This window comes from Strix aluco, chromosome 28 (genome assembly GCF_031877795.1).
Source record: "Strix aluco isolate bStrAlu1 chromosome 28, bStrAlu1.hap1, whole genome shotgun sequence".
Taxonomy (NCBI): domain Eukaryota; kingdom Metazoa; phylum Chordata; class Aves; order Strigiformes; family Strigidae; genus Strix; species Strix aluco.
In genome coordinates, this window is record NC_133958.1 from 3,806,880 (window position 1) to 3,826,437 (window position 19,558).

Here is a 19,558-nt window from a genome sequence, read left to right on the forward strand (position 1 = left end):
GAGAAAACATGACAAGATAAAAAGCATTAAAAATACCTCCTCCACAGTTTGTTCTTTTTATAAAAGTTATATCAAGTTTCAGTTAGAATCAGGATTGTTATGAATGACTAATATAAGCTCTCACACAGTTAGTTATACACATATGAAGGTACTGAATGACAGCTTAGCTAAGCCCCTTTGCTATGAGGCAACCACATCAGAAATGACTAATATACCACTCTGTGTTGTGGGACTCTGGATCCAGGTTAAGACAGAACAGCAGAGCAGTTAAACAGCACAACTCTGAGTAGCCACATCCCTAAATACTGGCATTTCAAACCAACTTGCTTCCACCCTTTTGGAAGTAGAGAGGATTAGACAAAATCCTAACAGCAAACCAATGTAACAGTAGGTTATGGTGCACAATTAACTATGAAGTCATAACTTACCATTTGTAGACAATAAAAACTGAGCAGCATTTTTCTGGGGTAACCACCTAATTTTGTTGATCTTCTCTTCAATTTCTAAACTTTTCAAGTAGTCAAACTCTGGTTCATGGCTTTGAAAGGTACTGTAAACATTGTATTCTCCCCTACTGTGAGACTGGGTTTTGTTCTAAAAAGAGAATTAAATTATCAAGATATGTATGCAGTTTACAGAATGCTTTTCAAGGCTGCAGGCAGAAGCCAGAACTAGATATTTATGCAGCAAGATACATAGGCAGGCTGCTAATTAGCATAAGAATAGGTTAAGACTTCTACACTCTATTGTTGCCTATGCCAGATTTGCCACGAATATCCTTTGGTGTACAACTTGCCTTATTTTAACGAGCCTGTAGAACAGACGAAATGAGGGTCATCTCTTTTGCAAGAACTTGATTAGAGTTTCTACTATTTTGGCTAAGAAAGCATCAGAGAAGAGACAGTTATTGCAGCAGCTTTTGATTCCTAAAGTTTCCAGAAACTCCCCTCAGCCATGTGAATAATATCTTCAGCAAGTTCTCATGTTAATTCCGAGCAGCTGAACTTACAAACTAACACTTTGCCTAAACATTCTAGGCATGGTAAGTTTTCTTTTTTAAAAGAGAATGAAAAATCTTCACCATTCCCTCATCTTTAATTTTTCCACCTTTGTTTTTTTAAGGAGACTATTCCCCAAGAGAAATACACAGCCACATGTATGGCAAATCTACTCTGTGGGTAAGTTCGGCTCGCTAGGCACACTGTGGAATTCCCACATGCCACCCAAATTTACACAAGCAGCTCCACTATTCTGGTTGATAATCTCCACATTCCCTGAGACCTTCTAAACAGCTTAAGAAGCTTTTCTTTTTTTCCTCATTGGGGGGGGGGGGGGGGGGGAAGCTTAACAACCTCTGCTGAATACATCTTTGACATTAAAAGTCACACCTGCAGTTAGCCTGCTCAGGATGGAACTGTCTGGAAAATCTTCAAACTTGCACAATTCCTCTTTCTAAAAAGCTATGTTTTAGGCAGTGGCTTCCTAGCACTAGTACTGCACTGCATGGACTGAACCTTAAATTCCCTCCAATGGGTAAGGTGACAGAAAACTGGAACCATTTCTGAAACAGCACTCACTAGGTGTACCTGAAATCAATTCAAGCTTAATTTTGTGATATATTCCTGTTCCACCCACTTGAAGAGGTTGCACCATCAGATGCCTTTCCTGTGATATGTGCTTGACTACGGACTTTGCTCCTTCCTTCTCTTGTGTGTCTCATGTCCATCCATTCATTTAATTCCTCAATACCTCACTAAAACATATTTCTTGATACGATCCTCGCTAGCCCACATTTGTCACATTCCCTGCATCATTTTCTCTTGCTTCACACTCTTACATTAATAGCTGGCAGGAATTCTTACACTTTACAATAAGCTGTGGGGAAGGGAAAAGGGGACAAAATGTTTAGAAATACCAACTATACTGGCTTTCCCACCCTAGGGAACAGAAGGAACTGTTCTAAGCTTCAGTTAGACCTAACAAGTTAAGCAGGGTTGCTGCCTAGAACAGGCGACTTCTAAAGTAAATCTATAGTGCTTTAGGAAATGCTGGTCATGATTCGGTGAGCTTTCCTTCAATTCCATACTTACCACAATAATAGTCTTAAATATACTTCTTGTGTATTCTAGTAAAACTCTACAGGACTAGAATAATATATAAAAGCAATAATATATGAAATCCATCCTTGGGATAAAAGCAAAATTTAAACCATCAGACCATCTCACGGCACTCAAAAAAAAAAAAAAAAATCAAAACAAGAAGAGGTGTTGGCCCAAGTGCCTTATGTTAAATTCCAATTTAGGTAATTACAGGCTGCCTACGCAAATTCCTCCTTCGGTTTCAATTAGATACAGTATTCATTTCCTGCCGATACTTATGTAATGTCACTTGCTTCGCCTTGCAGAAGGGCTGCCACGTTCCAGCCCAGAGGTGGCAGCATTATGGCAGCAGGTGAAGTTACAGAAGCTTTTGTAACTCTATACAGAGCACTTGTGCTTTCCTTCCTGTATGTGTGGTCTCTAAAGCGCTGTGGGGTGCAGTGTGATAGAAGGTGGTACAGAAATCCAACCAATACTTAAACAATTGCCTTTTAGATACTCTTACATATAAAACTTGCTCTAGACAACAGTGCACGTGGCCTAACTACTAATGCATTAGGGAATCCAGTCCTCATTGTTCATTCCCTAAACACCCAGGAGTCAAATGATGCCAAAACCAACTCTGTGCAACTTCATCTGATAACCCAGGTGGTTCTCACTAGAGCTAGATTCACAGCTCAGAAGGATATGAGCCATGGGTTATGCATCAAACACAAAAGCTGTCATTTAAAGACACCGCACTTGAGAACAGGCAGTTAGCTATTTAAGCTGCACTTAAGGATCCTTAAAGGATGCAAGCTAAAACTCAAAGTTTTAAAAAAACTAAACTAAAACCAAACAACAAAACACAAGAGTTTGTGCCTGAAATGATGGCAAGATCACAGTAAGGATACTCTGCATAGTCTGTTCATCTCCGACTCCGGCCAAAGCAGCTCGGGAGGGGGTGGCCGGCCGACAGCACCCCACTAGATGGCACCAACTGACCGCAGGGATCTCCTCGCCAGGAGATGGGCTGCCCTCAAATCGCAGAGCCCAACTTGTTCTGGGTGCTGCCGAGTTCTTACGGCTTAGGGCTTTTAGAATTGAAATGGAATGAAACACTAAGGAAAGAAGTAACAGCGTGGCTCTTCTAGGCAGTGAGATGACAGAAGTGCCTTTTTATACTCTCCCTGAAATAAATTCTAACCAAGTCAACTTCGAACTACAGCCTTTGTCCAAAATCAAGCACTCCATCTCAGCTTTCCCACCTTTAACATGGGAGTAGAGGCCCTTTCCTAGCATTGGAAGATTTGTCTGTAGAATTCTGAAAAGACCAAAAGAAGAAGTATAAAATGAAGAGATACCGTTGGTACTGTGATGCTATGATTTTACCTGACTGATACCAGAATAGAAAAGGACATCTCAGGTCATATTTACATACTCCCTTAAGGACATCTTTTATTTCCCCAACTACAGTGAAATCTGAAATAATAATCACAGCCAAGTCATTGTAAAACAACCAACTTCAGCTTCCCCAAGGTCTTTTTGTGCCTACCCCTTTTTTGTTTTCACTTTAAACACTCTTTAAGACCACAGCTAAAGTGTATTTAAAGAGGAAATTAATTTCTAACAGTGTCACAAAGTTCTCAATAATTTCTTCACTCTTAAATTTCACTTTTTTAATCACTTATTGCACACGCATGCACTTTGTGTAAAGTTCTTTGTAAAAGCATGCTCCTTTTCTTTATGAATGAATAGGAATAGAACATATTTAATATACTTTAAATAGTTAACACTCACCTCCTGCTCCTGTTGAAAGATGACAACTCTACCTCCTTTATCTCCTGTTGCTAACAGCTCTCCAGAATGGTTAAATTCTACTGTAGAAATTATATCCGCTGCACAGAACAAAAATAAACCCCCCAAGTTAATAATTCTTCCAAGTGGCCAAGAAAGCTACAATTATAAGTAAAAAAGGAAATGCATACTTCAGTTCAGTTTAAGTATACTTATGTTACAAAATAAAAGTATGGATTTCTTCAAAACTATACAAGTAATTTTTTTCAAGCTGTACATTTGAAAACCAGTTACTAGTTCACTGTGCCAGAGTTACAAGTTCAGTGTTGCGCACTAAATAGTTTTTAAAGGTTTTATATCATCACTTCTTAGAACTGTTTTTCTGTTATGACTACTCTCTAGCATAGTATAGAAATGGATTTTCAGTATGGACTGTAACAGCAGAGGCTGTGTATATCCATATTCCTACCTTTATTTTCTCCTGCTAGAAGACTTAGATACAATCATTACGCATCTGATCTCAAAGCCTTTTTTTTTTTTTTTTAAAGGACTCTACACATTTGACAGCTGAAGGGCAAAACATAGTAGGGTGGAGATGTTCAGACATCAGTGTCTGAGGAATGCAAGGAAGTGGAACAAAAACAGCTACAGAAAATTTGGAAATAAATTCAACAGACTGTCTCTAAAAAACTTGAGTTTCTCTTCTGGATGAAGAAGGTCGACATTACTACAAGTATTTCAGTATGGAGTGCTAAAATTAAATTGTGAATATACACTGAAAAAGAAAAAAACAAGTCATGCCTAGTATCAAGCTGATCTATTTATACAGCAAAAAGACAAAGGGGAAGTTATGACTTAAGCTCAAGCACATCAATTCACGTTGTCAAATGCACACATGCCCCTCGTACTTTCAAACAGCAGAATCAGAAGCCAAACCGTTCGTTCTTCGAATGCCAACTTCAAATTGCAATGCAACTATGGAAATCTATTTTTCTGCAGAAGAAAGTACCTGAGATTTTTACATATGCAAGTCTTCAGGCTATGCTGTTGTCATGTCAGTCTAACGTAGATAAACGATGTATCCACATTTTCTATTGGATGGTTTCTTCGTTCTCTGCTTTAGTGTTAAAAAACGTCTGGTACCTGCTCTATGGACTGAAAGCTACTGCTAAACAAAAGCTACTCAGTCTGAATTTATACAGGCACTATTGTGCAGCATATCACGGAAGCTATCTTATCATAGCCAGCAATAGGGTTATTTCATTTTGAAGAAGCAAAACATGCAGGATTTTCCTCTGATTCATTTTCATACCGAAACGAAGCTTACATCATTCCCGGGTTGTCCCAAACACATGGGCGGTGGCCTCTGAGGACATGAGCAAGCCCTTCTTTAATAACTGCATTACACAGCAACTACAGCATGCAGCCTATCTGTCTGAAAACTGCACAGTGCAAAGACAGCCTCGGCAAGCAGGCCAAACTGAGCCGCAAAATCCTCAGAGGCGAAAGATGCACAGTCAGATTCTTGGCACGAACGGGTCTGTACAGCTCGGTTGTGTTTTCTATACATACAGCACAAACTGCCATATAACAAGGTAAACACGAGATTATCCTCTCTCCAATCGACCTTCCCTTGCCATGATTACCTGGCACTGCTGAAACACACACAGGCTGAAATTTCTCAAGAACACCACATTAAGGACATAAATATGATGTAAGCTTGCATGTAGATAAACCAGGATCCAGATCACACACAGAGAAACCTTGATTTGAGTGCACATAGTTGGAGGGGGGGGGGTGTTTCCCCTGGAAGGTAACCATTACTTCAGCCATTCATTCACATATTTGTGAACAAGATTAAGTCTGTAAGACTGCATACTGTTCAGATGAAGATATGGCATTCAATATGTACCTTTCCCAGGTGAACAGGGCATAAAGATAACATACAATTAATCAAATCCAGTATTCAGGAAGAGTGAAGTGCAAACCAAGCAGTCTGATTTTGACTACTCTGTACAATGCAAACCACATTGTTGTAATTCTGATAGGGTAAGACCTTAAGGAAGTTATCAATTAATTGAAGAAAAACAAGGTAACTCACCTCTCAATAAAGACAAGTATACTGAATAATTACTGTTTTGAAAAAAGTGAGAGATTTAACACTGCAAGCTATGCCAGTCTTAGAGAAGACAATACAGCAAGTTATCGGCAGATCTAAATATACGTGGAAACAGAAGAGCAAAGAAAAATCTGCCTTAAAAACCTTATAAATCCATCTAAGAATAGATGGATAAATTCATCATAGTACTTATTTGGTCAAAGTCACTGAAAAGTTTTACAAGGTCAAAAGCCTTAAGCTTGAAGCTTTATGATTAGAACAGGCAACAACAGCAGCCAGAAGAGACTAATTTAAGGGTAAAAACCTCTATTTTCTTAGGTCAGCTGATGTAATATATATTGTATTTAATAAGTCTCATATATAGCAGAAAGCTAACCACTTTTCTGTAAGTGTTCCAGACAGTCTGACTTTTTGCATTTAACTTTCAAAATCATCCAAGCTTCACATGGGTGATCTCGAAGCTGATACAAGTCCTGCTTTGTCTATAGAGTCAACTGCATGAACAAACTTTCAAGTACTGCCATCCCCACACCTCCTAAAATCCAGCAGGCTCAGTCAGTGGTGACAAGGTAATCAAAAATCTTCAGTGCCTGATCGGCACGACACAGAAGATATTTTCAAGTTGGATCAGTTGAAATTGGAAACAAAATACATTCCTTAGCAGCAATCACAACAGAAAATTATTAATTAGTTTTTAAATTCAAGATAATCTAGAGAATCCAACGTGCCTTCTACACTGTAATCTTGGACTGTTCCCTTTCCAAGGACAAATCAAACACGCTAAAAAAGTAGGCAGAAAAATTATTTCTGCTTAAGTCCCAAACCAGGGCTGAGATGCATATTTTAAACAAAAATTGGTACTGGAGAGCAAAGCAACCAAATCATACATTTATAAATCAAATAACTCACCATTAAGAATATTGTATTCCCATACCTTGGTCAAAGAAAGAGACAGACATCAAGGCACTGGTGTTGAACTGGGCGGATTTAATAGTGTTTGAGAATTGACAGGGGAAGCATTTCATCTTCCGCAGTGCACTGATTCGCTTGTGTATTCTCATCTGTATTAACACCCTCGTTGCCAAAAAATAAATCAATGTTATCCTTTTCGTTTCAAATGGTAACTATAATTCCCGTGATAGTTACATGTAGGGTTATTTTAGTCCTTCAGCACCGCAATGGGCAAAAGAGCATCTATAGAACGCGCTGCCTTCTCTCTGCCTCCTCCCTTTTGTGCATGCTATTTTTGCTACAGTCTCTAGGTGGGAGTCTTGCAAACACAGAGGGCTGCTCTCACTGCCCAGAAGCTTGTAAATGATCCCTTCTATACGCAAAGAGCACTAGGGAGGAATATCTGAGGGAGAAGCAGATGTATTGTCACCAACACCAACGGCTTTTGGAAATATGATGCATTCTATTTTTTACTGCTGAATTCATTTCAATTCTCTCTTCTTCAAGCACCAGTATCAGATAAATAACCACCCAAACCTTATCTGATAACCATACCCCTCACAGGATACAGTTAGACAGCATTATCTGTTAACAGACTTCCACAAAGTTACCCATGCCTTGGAGATCAGATTTGCGCCTCTCCTCAAGCATCCTGAGACATTTTTGACACCAAAGATGAAGTGCAGTATTTCAGGTGGTGAAATACTTAAATACTGAAATGCTTAAAGCACTACAGGGCATCAAACATACAAGAAGACACACCATTCTGACAAATCAAAAACCAGAAGAGAAATGTGTTATCTACATCCCTGTGGTGTCCCTGCAATACCTGTACTAAGTTTCTCCCTCTTGCATAACTTGGGATAGACAGCTCAGGGGTTACTTAAAAGTACTTCTTTGCACAGAGGGATGAAGTTGTCCTTTAGTTTCACTTAAATATCCCTTCATAGACACTTACTGTAACACTGTAGAAACACTTCTGAGACTAATAAATACTTCCAGATAATGGTTTTCAGTCATCTGAAAGCAAGGAGGAAAATAAAAAAAAAAAATCACCTATACAACCTGAAGTCCATTTACTGTTGTTGCACATGTACATCACCAAGGGAAAATGTTTTGCAGCCAGTTGAGTGAAATGCTATGACTCAAACACAGAACTACTGCAGTTGTACCCCTACCTCAACACTACAGCCAAACCAAGAACAGTGACCCTAAAAATCCCACCAAACCATAGAGAGAAGGCTCTGGTCCTGACCTATCAGCACGCACCCACGGGGCAGAGTCTGCTTTCCCAGGAGTCCTCAAAACCTCCTGACAGTTCTCCCAGACACTGCACCTACAGTTCTCAGCTGCTGCCAAGGTTGCTTTTTCTTCACACATAGTCTTTTATTTTCACAACCTGCTCTAAGCTTTTTCTGTATTGCTCCAATAACAGATCTTCACATTCAGTGCTCTAATATCAAAACGACAGCAAGGTCTGGACACTTACCTTCACTAGATTCAAGAGTACATTTTTCCATGTTAGACAGAGACAAGAACCTGAAGAACCAAAGGAATCAAAACAGGGTGTCTAGCTTTCACAGAGAATGGGATGGGGCAGGGAAGACATTTATCTCAAAGTTTTGATAATGTTTAAAGTAGCATGTTCGCAGCTCACCATGTGAAAGGCAGACATACCAGAAGCTCCCAAGCAATTCTCAACCCATGGCAGACACACACTTCTGCTGATTAATCATCCCACAAGAAAACAGCCACTCAACACAAACTTAACTTGTTTCCTAGCGGGCTTCTGAAGATAACAATCAGTCTTTCAGAATTTTTACTCAGTATTTATTACACCAATTTTTGCTATTTTGTGTAATTCACCTGTTGCATGAGACAAGATACAGACGGTTTGAAAAACTGAGGGGCTGGGCCCGTGCACTTATGAAAGATGAAAATAGACAGATGACACTGTTCAAAGATAGATGAGTAAAGGAATCCGACAGATCTCTTTAAAGGAAAGCAATGTTTGAAATAAGAAAAAACTCAGTAACAGATACTAAAAAACATTTTCACACTTGGGGGCCTTCCACACTTTTCAGTGAATGCTGAAGAACCACCACACATGCACTATCACGAGCAAGTTTTCTGAAATATTAGAGAAAGGGTTGTGCTGAAGTTTTACCACTGTCAACAAGTCTATGGAATAAGAGAGTAAACCAGCTTTATCAATCCAAACAAGCAAAAAAATACTGTAATCCAATGACTTAGTTCCAGAAGGCCCACTGTGAACATGAAAAGCAATTCTGTATTAAATTTGTTTCCAATAATAGAATAAAAGGTATTTTATTAGTACAGAAGAGGCTATCTATTTTAATGTACCATGAACTTTATATAAACTCTGCTTATAAAACATGCTTGGTAGGCAAAACATGTCACCTACTCTACAGCAGCAAGTCAATCATGGCACTGAACAAAGAGCGTCTTTATTTCACCAGACCTAAAAGGTTTCTGTGCAAGTTTTTGGAATCACGTTGATCTGCTGCCTAAGCAGAGAGCAAGTAAATCAGTATGTTTACACAAGTGGAGCAATCTCCTGATGTTTCCAAGGACTGAACAAAGAATTGTAGTATTTGAAAAGCATTTTGGTACTTCTTCATTGTTTATACACCTTCCCAGTGGCTCAAAATATCATTTCTGGAATTTTCCAAAGCAGCAACTCTAACAAGTCTCATCCATAACATAGAGCAGATTACTTACAGGTTGTTAATTCTGTCCTAAGGAGAAAAAAGACAATTCACTGACCAAATGTGGAGCCTGCTTCCTCAGTTTGTCAGCCTTAGTATAAAGAAGCTATTTTGATCAAACTAAACATCAATTGAACATTCCAAGGATACTTCAGAAACTGTCTGGAACAGGAAACATTAAGAAACCAACTTTTAGGATTATTATTAAAATCCAAGGAAGCTCCAAAAGCCTCAAATTGAGGAAGCAGCACAGGAATGGATAAACATCATGAGGGATGAAGATAGTGAAGTATTTGAATTCAACCCACGATTACTGAGCATCCCTGAACCATTCTTCCCAGATTATCTCTAAAGATAAAGTCAACATGGTCAAAACTGAGCAAGAGCATCTACCCAGGAGAACTTGCAGACCTTAAGCGTCTGGAAACCACTTGTGAATTGTCTGGTCCTTTCTAATCCAGGGTGAAGCGAAACATTCCAGTTTCAGGCTATTGAACAGATGCAGATTCCAAAAACTCAAGCTCAAGTAACAGCTAGTGACAGAAAATTGTGACTTTTTATTGGAATTTCTTGATTCCAGCAATGATTTTGTTTCATTGTTGGGGAAAAAAAACTAACCAAAACACTAGAGAAAACACAAAAGCTCATCCAAGCTTCAAATACTTTAAAACGCTACACAATGCGCTCAATGTCTGAGTCATCCCAACATCACCCCATTGTTTGCGTGATTTTGATTTACCACACCTATCAAGAGTCCTCATATATTGTGTATTAAGTCTCTGAAGCTAGATAGCAAAGTGTTAATCTCAATGTGAACAGGAAGGCTGTTTAAACAAGATTAAGAGCGACTACACATGCGTTTGCAAAGAAGAGAGGTCCCAACACAGGATACCAGAACTGTACGCACCAGGGAAAGAATAAATGGCAAGCACTATTTAGTACTGATGGTATAAAAGAAAACACCCTCTGCATTCCAGCCTCATGCCTAATTTATGTATGTAGAGAGGGGGAAGGGAACACAAGGATTGTATACTTTAAAGTTACCATGACCGCTTTTACTATTGACTTCATTTCCCTTCATTCACTTTCAAGAGTGATTCTCTGCATTCATTCCGTCTCTCAGAAGTGACTAGGCAACAAAACCAAAAGGCAGCTGGGATAAGGCATTCCTACTGTTCAATTTACTTCTCAAGAGTCATTCCAGAAGTCCTTTAAATAGATCTCTTCTCTACTAGGGGAGCGTATTAAAAATATATTATTTCCTCAGAAATATAGGGACAGGATGAAATACATGCAACATAGAGGTAAAGAAAGCTGTTACCCTTGTGGCAAAAATTCTCACTCCTGTGCGTGAAGCACTGCAAGAGCCAGCTGGTTCCTTGTTCTCTCCGAAGTACCAGTCCTGCAGTACTGCTGCACACAAAGAGCACAAAGCTCCCCTCCTTACCAGGGAGGGGAGGGGAATTTGTATGATGGCCAGCCACCTTCACACTGCCGCGGGCCCCACCACTGTTAGAACACAAACATGCGGGAGCTGAAGGCGCAGTTCAAGCAGCAGACAGTAATTAAGCCGGTTTTGTTGGCTTGTGCAAATCTGGGAAATCTACACACAGGGAGAAAGATTGACAGTGTTCCCTAGCATCCGCGTTCATTCCAAGTGCTCCAGGCCTTGTGATGCTGAAAACAGAAAACATGCGACCATCATGAACTTGTCATTTCCCCCGCTGATTCTGAAGGCATTCTAGTCCTGTTTGGTGAAGATGTATTTAAGTGTTGAGCCTCTCCTGGTCCTGTTTACGTACGTATCTATGTGTAATAGACACACAGAGGGTACCAGTCTCCAAACAGTGAATACATATAGTACTGCACATCTGAAGTTCACTGCATAAATTATTCACCTTAAGTAAAATAACCAAATATAAACCTTATCAAGGAGTCCTAAACCCCCATACTTTCCCCCTGTTTCTTGGACTTTGCTATATTTGTTTGCTTTTATACACTCTTTCTTCTCCCCTTCTCTCTCCAACTTGGCCAGTCTTTGAGGAAAAATAACACTTTCCAGAACAGGCAAGTCCTAGTTCAACTAGGAGTTTAGATTTGAAAGCCTGAGCGATTTACTCATTATTACACACCTTATTTTTAACTTTCTGTTCAGTTCCCTAAAATAAAGGGTAGACCTCTCTTGACAAAGCTTTTTCCTGCAGCTTCCTAAGTTACATTAACATGACCGATGCCTACCTTGCAACTCTGATTCAGTTCACAGTGGGCTTGACAGGTAAGCAGGGCTCTACTCTTAATGGCAAAGCGTGGCTCACACAGTATCCTTTAGTACACCGCATCCTTCCGAGATCACGCTTTATGCTGTCACATCGACACACTAGCAGTGACAGTAAGAACTCTGTTATCATCAGCCTTCAGAAGTAGGAGCTTGAATTCAGTTGCTTTAATGGAGGCAGGAACGATACAAGCTAAGGGAAGGAACCAGGACTGTAAGACAACTATTTCATAGGCTACACACATATTAGGATGGCTTAGAATTTACAGATGCATTTAGAGCGTGTTCTTCGATAGTCTAGAGAGAACACAACTTAGGTACTAAGCTCAAAACAATGTTATTCTGTGGTTTTGTGGATTTATGCAAACAACTATTTTAGTTAAGCCTCGGGACTTCTTCGAAAACACAATGGTTACTGAGCAGCAAACTTCCCTTCCACTGAAATAATACAGAGATACCAGCCTTAGTCTTGTTGCCTTTGGTTTTATGGAAGGCTAGTAAGTCTCCTAAATAGCTTTACTAGGCTCAGTGCTCAGAGAAGAAAACAACTCCAAATGCATCTGCCCTACGCGACAGAAGCTGCTCCTGTCTGCAAAGCAATAGTGAGAAGATGGCATTAGAACGGCAGAGAACAGAACTGAAATAGAAGTGACTCCCAAAACCCTTTACAAGTTGCAATAATAACAAATATGCAGATGAAATATTTTACCAAGGTAATAGTAAAGCAGGGAACAGAATCACTATCTACCAAAACACAGTGCCTCCCATCTTTACTCATTCAGAAATCTTTACGTGATCTTAAGTTAACCGGGATATCAAAGCAGCTTCCTCACTGAAACACAACTCATAGACAGCACACTCTATGTTCAATCTTACAACCCAAGCTGCCTAGGGAGTAGCATACCGAACATTTTAATTCTTGTGTTTGGTAAACAATTGCTGTGCCGCACTGGGCAACTGCTGTTTGTGGGCCAACATCAGTAAGCTCTGACATCTCCATTCAGGTCAAGTTTCCATCATCAAATGTACCACTAGTTTGCCCCATGGTCCCTTTTCAGACCTAGGCAAGAGGCCCACAAGCAAGCCTGCTAACACAACGGCAACTTTCAGAAGTACCAGGAATCACTACAGGGAACACTAATCACCACCTTCAGACATTACCCACCACCTTGAACTTCTGTCAATGATCCCAAACACATTTCAGTTACATTAAGCAGCTTGGTTTTTGCTAACAGAGTTCATTAAGACTGAACTCAAGGCATTAGATAAGCAAATCTGATAAGGGGGCGGGGCAAGGAACACACTCAGGAGCAACCACATCTCCAGACAAAACAGTTGTATTTGCAAAAGGCTGTCGAGCCGACAACCAAAATGCAATTTCTGCATTTCTGTCTATATGTACACACTCTCCACAAGCTGACACTTACAACAGTTCCCTAAACAAGGTCAGAATTGGCATTGCTAGAACAGAAAGGAAATTGATTTAAACCTCAGACCACTGGCTTCCTGCCTCCATCTATAGTAGGAAATTCAAAGTCTCCAGTACGTGTCTCCAAGACACCTGTGGTGGCATACAGAAAAACAGAGATGACAAACAGTGGCAAGTCAAAGCACTCTGAAAACAGATGTGTCATACACCAACGTGAACTGATTGGTCCATGCTTCCTACCACTTAAAATGATATAAAATTGCTTTAAAGATTCATCTTTGTGAAAGGAGCTAAAGCATTCACATTAAAAATTAGTATGAGCTTTGGGAACGAACTTTTACATCTTAAATTAGTTTAAAACTCTGATCCACCATGAACTGGTGAAGCAATACCTGTACCACCATCACTGTAACCACTGGGCTATATCTCACCATAGAGGTTTTATTTCTGCTCACCAAATCTGGCACTGCATTCTATAATTCCTTTTATGCAAACTTCATTGTGAACCTACAGAGGAAAAAAAAACACTAGGGCTAGTAGATGTTAGCTGAAAACAATCCTGAACTGGTGCCTTGAAACCATTTCATCTGATGAGAGAATTAAAGAGTTTTGGGTTTGGTTTTTTTAAACCCTCAGTTATTAACAAAGTGCTTCAAAAATTACTGTGAAAAATCCTCTCATATTAAACTCATAACAATGGCAGACAGAAGAATGCTCTCTATATATAAACAAATGTAAAGCTGTTTGGATAGAAATCATTAACCCTCATCACCCTGATTAATTACTTTCTATTTTTAAACCTTAAGACATTACTGCAGTTCCTTTCAGAACACACGCATAGAAAACCAACAGGCAAATTCCCTTCTTCCACCAGGTGAATGAGAATAAATTGACCACAGCAATATCTTTAGTTCACAAGAAGCTGCAAACCAACCGAGTTCCCCGTACCTTGTCCACCCCTAAGCTAGACATCATCCAGCTGAGAGCACAGAGGAAGGAGCAGTCAGTCTAATCGCATTCAGAGAAGCGGGAAGCTAAATACATTTACAAGAGATCAGCCCCGATTGAAACGCCACAGAAAAACTACTACTGATTTGGCTGCCCACACTTCAGCACTGTGTATTTAACTAATAAGGTTCACTTCGCTCCAGCATTAGTTGATGTAGAAAACTTAACATGCTGTGGAACTAGCAAAACATTAGTTGTAGCCTTATCAGTGCAGTTTCCAAGTCCTGTGGGAGCTGCCCTCACCTACATATTACTAGGACCTCTGAGGGTGTATTTTAGACATATGCTTAAGCTGATCTATCCTGTGATCCTTCCCATCCTGGAATTGAGGGGGGGGCAGTGGTGAAGCTTCTTACAGTCCTCCACAACTCCGGAAGACTACCGCTACCCAAATAATTCAATATGCATGTAACGGCTAAATGGAGACATTACCAGTTCAAGACAGCCATTTTTCAACTCAACACAAGCTAGATCAGCCTGAAAATACCTCAAACTCAATAATAAGGGATTATTTAATACCTGACAAGAATTCCTTGAGTCTCTAAAGGCATCCTCTGCCTTGAAACCACAAATAGTATTGTTCTGGACTTTTCCAATACCCTATGAAAGGCAGATGAACCTCAAGGTGGTCTGAAGCATCACCCAGATCTTTCTTACTCAAATAGTTTCTAGTCTTTGCAAGAGGGCTCTAAGTTTTAACTTGAGGAACAAACCTAGTTAGGAATGCAACAACCAAGACAATTCCTCTCTTCAGATCTTCATTACATAGGTTTAGAGTTTTCCCCTGAAGAATATCCTAAAAAAAAAAAATCTATTCAAATGAATGGAATTTTACCTTATTAGTACTACAAGAGTATTTAGAAAGACTAACACACATGCATACATACACTGGGAACATTTTATTAGAGACAGAAAGAAAATGATGAGCATTTAGTTTAAATCTCTTAATAGACATGCTTCCCCAAACTCAAGTATTCCTTAAAATATGACAGGAAGTGCCTATTTGCTTTTCCTATTCACACTAATTCAGGTCTATTGTTGGCTGAAACAAAGGTCTTTCAACCTGCATCACCCGTTCCCAGGACATTTGACACCAGTTTATTAATATCATAAACATAAGAGGCATAAGTGGCAGAAATTCAGACCCACTCCTGGTACCAGTCTTAAATAACCTTAGAAAGGCGGGTGAATAATCTTACAGGTTGTGGAACTACAACATTTATTCACAACTAGGAACAAGCAGTTAAAGGTCACAGCTTCTCCTTGAGCCTGTTCTTTGCAGCCACTGCAATATTATAGAATAAAACCAACCAAAGTTCAAGTCTGTCCACAAGTTTCTCTCCCTCCAAACAGCACAACTGTTCGGTTTTTAAACAAAAAAAGTAATCAACAGCAAATCCAGCATTCAGACATTTTTAAATACCAGCCAGTTGTTCAATGTGAAAGCTATTGTGGGGTTCAGTTTTCTGAACACCACAAAATTCGCTACTGAGAGCTTCCAACCTATGAAGCTTAAACCTATTTTCAGGTGGGGAAAGGGGAAGAGTGGTCCTCCTACTCAGGATGTGTCACATCTAGTTTTGCATTGATCCCCTTTCAATTGCAATGAAAACTCCTCTTCACTCAATGTTAGGATTATCAAAAAAAGATTGTGAACAGTAGTTTACAGCTTCTGGGTAACATCACCTCCAGAGGCTATGCACCCCCAAGTTAAGTTGCAATCTAACACTGTCAGAAAGGATGTTTTTGATGTGAAATACAACAAAAAGAACAGAAACATGAAGTAGAGAACAAACTGCCTAAGCAACATCTGTCTTTAAAAACCTAAATGCATTATAATTCTTAACTTAGACATTTTGAAAGCCTCATCTACTAAATAAAAAGCCATCTGGCATTTTAGATACCTCGCCTAGGTATGCTTGTGTCCTGCTCTTGTCATAGCACACATCAGTTACGCTTAACCTGGAAAAATCAAGTGTCCCTGCTTCGATGCAAAGAAGCCCAAAACCTCAGGCTTTGATCAAGTGCCACAGAATTCTGGCAACAAAGTTCGTAACAGCCCAGAACAGTCATATAACCACGCCTTCCTGAGTGGCTTAAATACACTAAAAAAATTGAAAACAAACACATGTTCTTTGGTGCTGTAGCAATAAAACTCTACCTAAAAACAACTTGGGTTGTTTTAAATCCCCAAGTGAAATCTTAGCTAATATGTAAACCCAGTAGAATATAAAGTCTATGGTTTGCTTGAAGAGGGAAACTGGCAGTGTTCGTGTTGTCTGCTTCTACTGTTTACAGTATAAAGGAAGCACTTTAAGTATTACTGCAGACATGGTGATAACCTGACTAAATGACACAAGAAAGAAAAAGGGCTTCCTCCTCTTCGAATTTTCCTGTTTCAAACATCTGCTGTCACAGGGATTGTGCCTTTCAACCATACATGATCCCTGTAAACAAAGTAATTGTACTAAGTAGTACAAGACACAATCCATACTAGTTACATTTCCGTTACAGAAACACAGTTCAGCCAGCAAAACCTACACTGATTTATGAGAGGTCTTCCTGGACAAAGATGTCAAAAGGGTTAAGTTATATTTGTATTGTGTAGAATTAGGGTTAGGGTTACTTGGAAAGTTACTCATCATTTTTGTCCTTTGTACAATTGCATACAGATTATACATATCTAATTATAGGGGAACAAAATTAACTCCAGCAGGAACTAACTTCATGCCCGCAATTGCTTCATATAAGATCCCCTTTAGGTGCCTGAACCTTCTGTCACTATCACTCACAAAACTGAGGAACTTACTGAGCAATAACAAGGAGAATTGAGACAAAAAGGCTTACAGATAACAGATTTTATTATTTCTGCTCTAATACAGCATTTATCTAGCCCTAGTGCTCTGGTACGAGACTTGTTCCAACATATTTTCTGCCTGCAGAGTTTTACTTTACAACATGTCATTAATAAAGCTACAGCAAAACTGTTTCTGCATATCTAATCTCCAAGGAAAGTAACATCTCAATTTTAGCACTGCCAAGGACAAAAATTCAGGTTTACTGATTTTCCAGAATAAACTTTATGCTGGAACAGAGAAATTAAATAGCCTCTACTCAGAGGAGAACAGCGCTGCCATTTCTGACCTCTCTGAAAACATTCTTGCTGACCTGCAGATAAAGGACATCCTATTAACCATAGCAGAGCTATTCAGGAGACCAGAACTCCATCTCAAGCCACTGCTCGCTGGAAAACCTGTATTCTTAGAGTGAAGTCGCAGACCTACACACTCCCCAGGCTCCTTCAGGGTTTATACATAATGCTTACAGAAGTGCTCCATAATTCTCATTAGACACGCTATGAAATCCAAGTTATACATAGTATGAGGATTCCCCAAAATGCATTAAAAGAATTGAACTAAGTTTTATTCAAGTTTTATTTCTTCTCAGTGTGATAAACATGTTAGCAATGTATCTACTTTCTAAAATGGGGCTAATTATCCTTTGGTAGCAGAAGTGCTTTGCTGTATTGCCTAGCTGTTTTATTTATACTTCCATTTTCTTAGGGATCTGTTCTCAATATGTCTAGGAGGAATGCAGAAAAAAAAATTATGGAACAAAAAAAAAAAAATCTCAACACAGTCAGAAACACCATCTAGGCTTTAAAAAAGAAAAAAAAGGTGTCAGCAGTTAAGCTGTTCTTCCCACCACATTATATCCAGTGAATTGTGTGAAGTCACTGCCTTGTACGGGTATCAGGGCTAATTTCCATTGAAGAACACTGTGCAATCCCCACACAGAAGTTTTAGGTGCTCCTTCACCAAGTGATTTTAGACATTATGAAATAAGTCATTCGAGACTATGGGTAGCTAAGCTCTCAAATACATGCTTCTGAGACTGTAGAATCACCACAGATGAAGGTTTCTTAATAAACGTCCAACAGGGGTAATAGGTATAGTTGAAAGATTTGCATTTAGAGAACGTACTAACAAGCTCCCAAGGTCCTGTCAGCCCTACCCTCTGTGATACCATCCTCAGCCTGTTGTGACAGATGAAACACATTTGCTTGATAACCAGGGGCTGAGAAGGACACTGAAGACTCTACCACTCAGAGAACGGATTTCACAAATGCCAAAGTTATTTTCATGCTGATTCCCTTTAAAAGCTGATTTCTGCTTTGTTAAAAAAATATTTACGAGCAACAGGACTAGCAGAAAATCAGCCCTGTGACCTGGGCAAAACACAGAAGTATTTACCTCTTCTTCTAATTCACAAAATGTTTACAAGCTTCTCCTCAAGACTACAAATTACCTTACTCAAGATAGCTTATACCGATTATAACTGAAGATATCTACATAGAAGTTGTCCCTGTATTACTTATTCAAGAGGATGTTCACCTACACAGCACTAGAAAACCTGCACTACAAACTTAGCTGTGTATTAATTCACATAACCAAACATCCAATCTGTAAATATTTTAAAAGGATGCTTTAATTTGTATGTCTGTTCATTGAAAGAATAATTTCTATTTCAAGTTGTACTTACTTGAACTATTACCTAATGCCTAAAGTCATTACCTAATGACTTTTATTTAAAAAAAACAAACTTCAATACTAAAAGGAAAACATACCTGCTTCTGCTTACATTTGTTCATTTTTATTATTTTTTCCTACACTCAAGCCAAGCAATTCATGAGTCCTTGAAACGAATTTGAATCAGTAACTATTCACTTCTCAATTTCTGCCGACAGCCCCCCCACCTCAAACTACAGAACCACCCCTCACATCCACTGCAGTATCTACACCGAAGTACACACTAATAACCGAGGCTGAACAGTCCCCTCAGAAGACCTTACTTTAGATCTTTTCAGGGGCTTGTTTGTGTTCTATAGTACGGAGCTATTTATGGAAAAATCTCTGCTGGAATCACAGCCAGAATTTCAATAGGCTGCACAGCACAGAAAAGCCAGTGGTTAGTTTTCTGTTTGCAAATAACAATATATTTGGAAATAACATACTGTGCTATTGTTTTGCATGTACATAACAGAAGCCTTCAGGCAATGCCTTTCTTGTCACCAAGAACGCTACAGACTAAGAGCACTGGTATATCTTCATGTTCTCTTTTTGCTGAAGCCATTCCAAAACATATACAGCCAAGTTAAAAAATCAGTAGCAG

The 19,558-nt window shown here is 39.3% G+C and overlaps 1 protein-coding gene across 7 annotated transcripts in view; it reads right to left on the reverse strand.

Annotated features, from left to right (window-relative positions):
• PPP2R2A (protein phosphatase 2 regulatory subunit Balpha) overlaps window positions 1–19,558 on the reverse strand; it is a 39,073-nt gene that overhangs the window by 5,781 nt on the left and 13,734 nt on the right. For 6 of the 7 annotated variants that reach the window (XM_074808317.1, XM_074808315.1, XM_074808319.1 and 3 more), the window contains 2 exons: window positions 3,879–3,976; window positions 429–594 (listed from right to left, as the gene is read on the reverse strand). In XM_074808317.1, coding sequence (XP_074664418.1) covers window positions 429–594; window positions 3,879–3,976 — 264 coding nt within the window. Of the gene's footprint in view, window positions 1–428; window positions 595–796; window positions 1,323–3,878; window positions 3,977–19,558 lie in introns of those variants that run through there. The other variant, XM_074808320.1, reaches the window with a different exon arrangement.